Source organism: Zootoca vivipara, chromosome 10 (genome assembly GCF_963506605.1).
Source record: "Zootoca vivipara chromosome 10, rZooViv1.1, whole genome shotgun sequence".
Lineage (NCBI taxonomy): Eukaryota > Metazoa > Chordata > Lepidosauria > Squamata > Lacertidae > Zootoca > Zootoca vivipara.
Genome location: NC_083285.1, coordinates 57,483,989 through 57,493,995, shown reverse-complemented (window position 1 = coordinate 57,493,995; position 10,007 = coordinate 57,483,989). Strand labels below are relative to the sequence as shown.

The following is a 10,007-nucleotide window of genomic DNA, read 5'->3' as shown; positions in this document are numbered from 1 at the left end:
CTTTCATGTTCGAACCTGCAACGGAGAAAGAAAGAAAGATATTGTAGCCTTAGTTTTAAAAATGAGCCATCAAATGAGCTAATATTATAGCAGGGTTGTCAAATCAGTGAAATGCTTTTGTACTGATTAATTGTTCTATAATTTAACTCGGTCAACACGGAGATTGGTTTTGTTTATGTTCTTATGGTTCATGTTTTCGCTTTGGGATGTTTTGTGGGAAGCGATTCACAAATGAACGAAAGAAATTTGGAAATCTAAGGAACGACCGCGGGTATAACAAAATACCAATTTCGCAGAAGAACAAGCTGGCAATGCTCAGACCTCCACCTAGCAGGTGAACACAAACACACACACACACACACACACACACACACCCCACAAAAATGCCCCTTTTTGTGATGATGGTGAAAGTGTAAGTTTTCCAAAAGCTAATCCCTCGCTGTGAAATGGAAAAGCCACCTTTACTTCTCTTTTTCTTTATTGCAGGATCACACCCGGAGCCAAACAAGGCCCAGAAATAAATAAACGGTCCCTTTGACTTGCAGCCCCACTGACTCAAACTGGCACCCACTGATCGATTAACATCAGTAACACAGCACATCAGCTGAAAACGCTGCATGCATGTCATCACAATTGCCCTGATGCAGTTCAGAAATTTGCACATGTAAGCAGGGCTCAGGCAGGCATATTCCTGGCTGGACTGGGAACAAATAACATAGACTGGAGATAAAGGAAGATGCAGCCTCTCTGCCTTGCATCTAACAGGAAGAGCATCCTGATGCATATTCAGATGTGCACCCCTATTTATATCCTTACATGTTAGCAACTTCCACGTAAGTGTGTGTGTATATAATTCAGTATTATTGATGCCCCCTTACTGCAGGGCAGAGGGATACATTGTGCAAGCAGAAATCCTTGTGTTACTGATTCTATTTTGCGGCATACAGCCTAACAGCTCTGGCTCCACCTGCTGTCGGCCTCCTGCCTTGCACCCTGCCCAATGGATACCGACCACCACTGGTTGAAATCCAGCTCTGCATCTCCTCCTAAGCAGTTACGTTTGGCACTACCATTTATTTTTAAACCCGGCTATGAATGGGCAGCTCTAGCGACTGAGCCTCTTGAGTTGCAATCACAGGTAGAACTCATCAAGCCAGCACTCCATATGTAGAACCCGTCTGCCGTATGCTAGCTGGATGGGAGTATCTGGCTTCAAGGCACGGCCCTTGCAATAAATAAAAAGGCTGGGGCTTTAATATTTATGACAGCAGCTGCTCCTGAGCGAACAGTCAAAACTCAAGCATGAAAGCCAAAGAAAGGCTCCTCGGACTCACCGCCTGGCCTGGAATTATGACTTGCTGACATTCTCATATATAACGTCGCTGATGCAGAACTGCTTCTTTTTCCTTAGCCACATTAATTGCACACACTGGTGAATAAAAATGTATTGTTCCTGCAGAGAGAGAGAGAGAGATTGAGAGAGGGAGAGACCAAAAAGCAGCCTATCAGATCCAGCGGGATCTGTTTCATGAACCCAGCCACCCACATCCATTACACATGTGCTAAAAGCAGTCTTCCTGATCCTGATGGATCCCAGAAATGACATCAGCTCCCCTGGGACAGTTGGGAGCAAAAAAAAAAATAAATGAATCTTATATGGACAGCGTGAAAGAAAAGAAAAAAGGAAGAGGAACTGCTCTGAACATTTGGCAGAATTTTTCATATAATTCATTGCTCTGTCAAGATTGGTTGTGGGGTCTGAACTGGTTATATTCTTTATCCCTTCTCATGACTTCCATGGAAGGTTTTGTTTGAGTGGTTCCGGTTCAGTGACCAGCCTTGTCGGGGTCTAAGAGATTCCTTTGAAAAGCAGGCTTCCAGTTTTTTCCTAGCTGCACGCAACATTGGCCTTCGCTTCACCCAGAAGGCTTGAGAGCGATGCGGTGAGCATAACCAATTCATTTTCCACTTCAGAAGGTAACCTGAGACCAGGTGAGTGGTGAGCACAGTGTGGTTTCAAGTTTTCTGCGGAAACATTCACAACCCTCCAGAGGCTGGTTGGCTTCCAGCTCCTTAAAGCGCACTGACATCTAGTGGCTGTTAAGAGAAGTATATCCCCCTCCCTTGGATCAACACGCTTTCGGAAATGAACTGATGGAGGGACAATTAAAAGAGGCAGAATTGTTCTTCCCTGGAAGCGCCAAACCAGAAAGCATGCACAAGTTTGGCTATTTAAAGAGCATTCGTGGTGCAGAGAGAGAGAGGTACATGATAAGAAATATGCTTTGTGGGGAGAGATTTTGCAAAACTTTCCCCCTGCATAGGAGTTCAAGTGGGATTCTCACTTCCTGAAGCTTCCATCACTCACAGCTGTCCATGGAGGGGCAAGTTTATTCCGTGTTCAGGACAACTGTCTACCAGCTCTGGTTGTCTTCCACTTGGGTTACTGCAATGCTATCTACATGGGGTTACCTTTGAAGGTGACTCGGAAACTACAACTCATCCGGAATGAGGCAGCTAGACTGGGAGTGGCCACTGGGACCATATAAAACCAGTCCTAAAGGATCTACGTTGGCTCCCATTTCCAAGCCCAATTCCATGTGTTGGTTCCCTACAGAGCCTGCAAAGTCTCAGCCTTGTATACCTGAAGGAGCGTCTCCACCCCCATCATTTAGCCTGGACACAGAGATCCAGCTCCGAGGACCCTCTGGCAGTTCCCTCACTGTGAGAAGTGAGGTTTGTTGTTGTTTAGTCATTTAGTAGTGACCCCATGGACCATAGCACGCCAGGCACTCCTGTCTTGCACTGCCTCCCGCAGTTTGGTCAAACTCATGTTCGTAGCTTAGAGAACACTGTCCAACCATCTCGTCCTCTGTCGTCCCCTTCTCCTTGTGCCCTCCATCTTTCCCAACATCAGGGTCTTTTCCAAGGATTCTTCTCTTCTCATGAGGTGGCCAGAGTATTGGAGCCTCAGCTTCAGGATCTGTCCTTCCAGTGAGCACTCAGGGCTGATTTCCTTAAGAATGGATAGGTTTGATCTTCTTTCAGTCCATGGGACTCTCAAGAGTCTCCTCCAGCACCATAATTGAGAAGTGAGGTTACATGGAACTGATTATACGACTTTCCATAGACATCTGAAGGCAGTCCTGTGTCAGGAAGCTTTTAATGTTTGATGTTTCATTTTGATCCATTATATTCTGTCGGAAGCCGCCCAGAGTGGCTAGGGCAACCCAATCAGAAGGATTTAGTACAAGTAATAAATTATTATTATTTTTCTTTTGAGGGAACAGAGGTGGGGTGAAGCATTCAGGTCTCCTGGAGCAGGAGCAGGTGTCATGGGCAGGTGGGTCAACCTGCATACTTCAGAGGCTGGGCCAGCAAGCTCAGAATTGAAAGGACAGGATGAAAGCACAGTTCCATTTCAAAGGCATTATGAGAGCTCAATGATGCTTTCCAGGTAAAAGCAATCAAGGATAACCCAGGGTAGTATTGGTGAAGGACCCAAGGGCCAGAGAGGACCACATTTATTCTCCTATATCCCAAGCCTATATAGAGGATTAAATCTTGTGGTTTCTCCTTTGGTTGCTGACTCCCTCCTCGCTTCCCTGGACACTCCAGCCCCTGGCAACTAGTTCATCATATCCTGCTCCTGAGCGTTAAATACTGGCACGAGTTTGGGGTGTTCTTTAATCCAGATCCGGTTTGCTGAAGCATTACAAAGCCCTGCTGTCTGCTGTGTTTGTGCATGAGAGACAGAGAGAGGGGATGTAGTGATGCTCTGCCAATGGAACAGGAGGAGAGGCCAGCTGGCAAACAGCAGGAACTCGGAAACTGCACAGAAGCTGGCAGTCTCTAGTGCGTGGGCACTTTGGAGGAAAGCTAATTGAGCGCCACTATGCAAACAAGTGGGTGGCATAGATAGGGGGGGGGGGGAGGAACAGCACCTCACCTGACAGTACCCTAATCTGCTCCACAGAGAGGTACAGCACGTCAGAAAGGCCTGGGGTGCGGACATCTGTCAGTTTTGTTTTCTCTTTGGATCTCATTTTACCATTCTCAAGTTAAGTTCTCCACATTTCCAAATCACGTTGTGGTTATTATTTTTAAGAGTCTTCATGAAAATTCACCAGTGCTTCAGTTCAAATTCCTCCAAATATGCAATTTTTTTCTTTGCAATTTTGTAAAATGATTTTCCCTAGTTCCAAACATTATGGTATGCTATTTTCACTAATGCGCGTTTAGGCACACTTCAATAATTTGCATTTTCATACATATCACTTGACTGGAAGATTGCATCGCAACATTCAGAGATGGGTGAATTTCACAGGGTGGCTGTGTTTTCGTTTGCGTATGGTTTCAAGAAAGCGAATTGGGTAGACTTGCATTTTAAATGTGAAATCAATCCAATTTGCCTTATCCCTAAGCATGAGGCTGTTAACTGGGACTAGATGTTGTGATCACATTAGGCCAGCGCTTCACCAACCACACTGGCTCCTAATTTGTTTCCAGGCTCAATGCACAATCTTCATCTTGACCTTCAAAGACCTCAAGCTGCTCATCCCTGCACGAACCTGCCCATGTTAAAGATCATTAAGCAAAGGGTTTGAGAATAAAATACACTGGGAATACTGTGTACAGTTCTGGTCACTGCACCTCAACGAGAAAAGATATCACTGAATAGGAAAAGGGGCAAAACAAATGTGTCAATCAAAATAATCAAGGGGCTGGAACAACTCTCCGGTGAGAAAAGGTTGCAATATTGAATGCTCCTTAGGAAAAAGGAGTGTAAAGGGGAGGGCATGCTAGAACTGTATAAATTTAAGAATGGTGTGGGAAAGTGGAGAAGTCCCACCCTCTTGTCCTTGCTGTCATAATACTAGAAACTGGGGTCATCCAACGAAGCTGAAGGAGATTCAGGAAAGATGAAAGGAGGTGCTTCTCCACATACCACACAGTTTAGCTTGGATAGCTCGGTTGGTTAGAGCATTGTGCTGATAACGCCAAGGTTGCAGGTTCAATTCCCACATGGGACAGCTGCATTGCAGGGGATTGGACTAGATGATCCTCAGGCTCCCATCCAACTCTACAGTTCTATGATTTTAAGTGATGCAAGCCTTCCTCCAACCTGGCGCCCTCCAGAGATTTGGGGCTATAATGCCTACCAGCTCTAGACAACTTATGATCCACTTCCGTACTTAAAGCTGTGCTGGCTGTGGCTGATGGGAGTTGTAGTCCGAGACTGTGAGAATGGGATGCTCCATTGGTCTGTGATCCAGCAGGCTCTTCTTGCATCCATGCACACACAACTGCTGTGTCCATATGGTGCCCACTGCTGCTGCAGCCACCTCTGCAGCATTTAAGCAGGCAGTGAGCAGGCACCAGCCAAAGCTGTGAGTGAGGGTGGCCAAGAGTTGGAGGATTGCCCAGCATCCCTCAGCCCAAAGTGGCTGGGGAGACTCAGCCAGATGGGCGGGGTATTATTATTATTATTATTATTATTATTATTATTATTATTAAATTTCCCCTAAGCTAGCCTGCTGCCCTCAGGTGTGGCAGATACTGGTCCCCTTTCCAGTCCTGCCTCCAGGCTTCCCACCTGGTTGGCCACTGTGGGTACAGAATCCTGGATAGATGAGTCTTAGGCTTGATCCTGCTCAGCTCTTCCTATGCATGCTAAGATCTTCAGTGGAGCTCCTTCTTTGGGCACACCCATCATCTGAGGTGGGGCAGGTGGCTGCAGAAGAAAGGGACTCCTTAGTGGTGGCACCGAGTGCGGAATGCTTTTGACTTGGTGTCAAAGGACATCCTCAGGCTTTTCAAACCTTTATGTGGCTTTGTGCTTGTTTCACTTCTGCAGATTGCTTCGATACTGCACTGTCATGTTGCTGAGTTTTAATTGTTTGGGTGGTGGTGGTAGTTACTGTCATTTTAACTTTCTGAAAGCCCCCTGGGATTGACAGGGTATAAATCCCACAAATAAAGCAAATAAATGCACTGGGGGGGGGAACCGAAGGTCTTACCTCTGTCTGTACCATAGACATCCGATAGGACCGCATGTCGGACACCAGCCCCAATATATCTACAAACTCGTGGTCCCGAATGTGCTGTAAGAGTCGGTCCAATGCTATAAAAGTCCCTGTCCGTCCCACGCCGGCACTGCAAAATAGAGGGGAGCAGTGGGAATAGGGATGGGCACTTCTATCCATTTTTTGTTTCTCTGTGTTTTGCTCATTTATCCAGTCTGAAGACCCACATTTCAACGTCAATTTGTTTTTTTTCCACACCAGTTTGCAAAATAAAACCAAATAAAAGTTCTAATGAATTTTATTTATTACGCAAGTTTTTTCCTCTATGTGATTTTGCTTAATATGTGGATTTTTTTTTTGCTAATCAATTTCCCCTTAAAATCATGCATTTTTGAACCCAGAGCTGCATTGCAAAATTCAGAGATTCACATTTTAAAAGATGGCTGGGTCTCGGTTCTAGTATTCTTGCAAAAAATAGAAAAGTGCATATTTTGTAGGTTCACCTTTACATGTAAATCCCATCAAATTTATCCCTCATCCCTAAGTGAGAATGTGCTTGAAATGCAGCCTCATTTTGGGAAACACATTGCAAACATCCACCACCTTCATCACAGGAGATCACTTATACCAGGCATCCCCAAACTGCGGCCCTCCAGATGTTTTGGCCTACAACTCCCATGATCCCTAGCTAACAGGACCAGTGGTCGGGGAAGATGGGAATTGTAGTCCAAAACATCTGGAGGGCCAAAGTTTGGGGATGCCTGACTTATACGCTGTAGACTACTAACTTTATGCTGTCCATTGTGAAGCTGCTTTCAGATGCTGCCTGGGAAGCAGTTCATAAATGAAACAACAAAAACAAAAACAAAAACAAAAACCAACAACAACTTCCAGGCATTTCAGGTCAAGATTTGCCAAAGGGGAAGAAAAAACTTTTCATGTACAGTGGTACCTCAGGTTACGAACTTAATTCATTCTAGAAGTCCGTTCTTAACTCGAGGCGCACATTCCCTACATACGCCTCCCATGGCCCCAGAAGTGGATTGTGTTCGTATCCAGGGGCAAAGTTCGCAACCCGGGAACCTACTTCTGGGTTTGTGGAGTCCGTAACCCAAAGCATTCATAAGCCGGACTGTTCGTAACCCGAGGTACAACTGCGGCTAGAATATCGCTAGCACAAAGATGGAAAAGTGTTGAAATGCCAACTGAAGAAGAATGGCAAGGAAAATAGATGGACTAAGCTGAAATGGCAAAATTAACGGAAAGACTTCAAGACAAGGACAATAGAGACTTTAAGAAAGACTAGGAACCATTCGTGTCATATTTACAGAATCAATGTAAAGAAATAGACTCACTTGGAAGGTTTGACTAAACACTTGCAATTAACAAAATAAATGTAGGCAATAGAATGAGGATGTTAAAATGATAAGAGAATAATAATAGTGTTAAAAAATGTTAAAGAATAAGATATAACCAATAAGCAGGGAGAGATAATATGCCAAAAAAAACCAGAAGAGGAAGCTGAGGGAAGTCGTGGAGAGGAGGGGGGAATGGGGGGTGGGATTTTTGTTATATGTTATATTTTGTTGTTAAAAATGTAAAATTTCAATAAAAATTGTTTCAAAAACACATAAATGAAACAATAACAATACTAACAACAAGAAAAGCAAACTGTACAGCCACCTTTGCGAGCGCTTTGAAGGCATTGCAACAACCTTCTCTGCCCCTTGCTTTGCTGACGTCTTCCAGGGAGAAAGGAGAGAGGCTCACCTGCAGTGAATGATCATGGGGCCTTTGCTTTTTGCTGCCTGCTGCCTGACCATCTGCACAAACTGCAAGATGCTTTCGGCCGCGTTTGTAGGAGGGACTCCGTGATCAGGCCAAGCCGTGTAATTAAAATGCATCACGTCCTGCACCTCATCGGCCTGGGGAAAGAGAAAGAAAAGTGGTGCTTAGCTGCCGTTGCGTTTATAAATCGGTGACCACCAACCCAGGCCAGGTATGTTTGGAAAGGCGAGAAAGGGAGCCATTGGAATTTACCTCCCGATGAAAGTCACAGTCCCTAGAAATCCAGATTGGGGCAACAGCAGGAGAAAAGGGTTAAAGCACCCACCTCCAGTCAGGGCCCTACTCAAGATTGGCTGCTTTAAAATAAACATTCCGCAAATTATTATTATTATTATTATTATTATTATTATTATTATTACAGTCGTACCTCGGTTTACGACCCGTTCGGGTTGCGAACACTTCGGGTTACGAACTCCGCAAACCCGGAAGTGTTTTCGGCGCGCGCCCCGCACATGTGCAGAAACGGCGCACACGCTTTGTGCATGCGCAAAGCGCAAAAATCATGAAAATCACGCTTTGCGCATGCGCAGAAGCGGCGCTCGGTTTGCGACCTTTTCGGGTTACGAACCGCGATCCGGAACGGATCGTGTTCGTAACCCGAGGTACTACTGTATTATTATTATGCAAATTTATAAACCTCTTCACAGCCTAAGGCCCTCAAAGAGGTGTGCAAGGTAAAATGAAAAATAAAATACAAATTCCAAGACCAATTAAACCCATTTCTACAGACTGTAAAACTATAAAGCCATTCCCACAGATGCCCAGTTGGTATTTCACAAATGACTGGGTCAAACCTCCAGGAAACGTCTTCAGTAGGTGCCTAAACATCACAGCTAATTTCAGCCGGCAATCTGTTCCAGAGAGCTAGAGCTGCAACACTAAAAGCCCAGTTTCTAGTATAAGCTATGTGCACTTTTGGGGCATACGGTACTTTCAGTGGTGCCCCATCTAAAGAAGAAGAAGAAGAAGAAGAAGAAGAAGAAGAAGAAGAAGAAGAAGAAGAAGAAGAAGAAGAAGAAGAAGAAGAAGAAGAAGAAGAAGAAGAAGAAGAAGAAGAAGAAGAAGAAGAAGAAAGAGGAGGAGGAGGAGGAGGAGGAGGAGGAGGAGGAGGAGGAGGAGTAGTAGTTCGGGTTTGATATCCCGCTTTATCACTACCCGAAGTTAGTGATAAAGCAGCTAACATTCTCCTTTCCCTTCCTCCCCCCCACAACAAACACTCTGTGAGGTGAGTGGGGCTGAGAGACTTCAAAGAAGTGTGACTAGCTCAAGGTCACCCAGCAGCTGCATGTGGAGGAGCGGGGAAGCGAACCCGGTTCCCCAGATTATGAGTCTACCGCTCTTAACCACTACACCACACTGGCTCTCAATTGACCACAATTGCTGGGCAGGGATATATGGGGCAAGGCAGTCCACTATGGATACACTTTATTAATAAATGGTTTATGTCAGGCATCCCCAAACTTTGGCCCTCCAGATGTTTTGGACTACAACTCCCATCATCCCTGACCACTGGTTCTGTTAGCTAGGGATCATGGGAGTTGTAGGCCAAAACATCTGGAGGGCCAAAGTTTGGGGATGCCTGGTTTATGTTTACAAGAGGTGTGAATTAGTATCCAAAGTTTGCAGGACTAACAACATTAGTAAAAAGAAAAACCCCTTCACATTGACCTACATAGTTGATTCTGAAATTCCTAAAGACCCAATCCGATTGCTCCTCTTCAGAAAGCATCTCCACTGTGATGTCCCCATAAGGAACCAACTCTTCTGTGAAAGGCCAATAGTGATCACATTTTACCTGGAAGAAAAAGAGCCGAGGAAAACTTTTCAAAGTCTTGGTAAGCATCGTAGCTTAGTCCCAAATCCGAAGAAGAAAAGGTTTAGGAATAAACTCTACACAAATCCGGAGTGGAGTCCCTAAGACTTTTGGAAGGCACCTTGCATGCCTCCTTCCGCCAACTCCTGCAGCCAAGCTGGTGCCAAACGTATTGCTCTGCTTTCCTTTGAACCCTATCAGCAAGGGGAGAGGGGGGTCTTGTCATCTGGGCAGCCCAGGACCCCCATACAGACTGCCCAGGCTTGTGCCCTGGGAGGTCACTTTGATGCTGCTGATGCAGAAGTTTGACTTCACCTCCA

At 45.3% G+C, this 10,007-nt stretch overlaps 1 protein-coding gene across 1 annotated transcript in view; it reads right to left on the bottom strand.

The window, feature by feature from the left end:
* Positions 1–1,334: 1,334 nt before the first annotated feature.
* The window catches only part of PTPRO (protein tyrosine phosphatase receptor type O), a 127,186-nt gene continuing 118,513 nt past the window's right edge, over positions 1,335–10,007 (bottom strand). Inside the window, exons 24-27 of the mRNA XM_060279443.1 lie at positions 9,547–9,669; positions 7,797–7,951; positions 6,021–6,156; positions 1,335–1,453 (exon numbers count right to left, since the gene is read on the bottom strand). Of these exons, the coding sequence (XP_060135426.1) occupies positions 1,349–1,453; positions 6,021–6,156; positions 7,797–7,951; positions 9,547–9,669 (519 nt within the window). The 3' untranslated portion in view covers positions 1,335–1,348. The remainder of the gene's footprint in view (positions 1,454–6,020; positions 6,157–7,796; positions 7,952–9,546; positions 9,670–10,007) is intronic.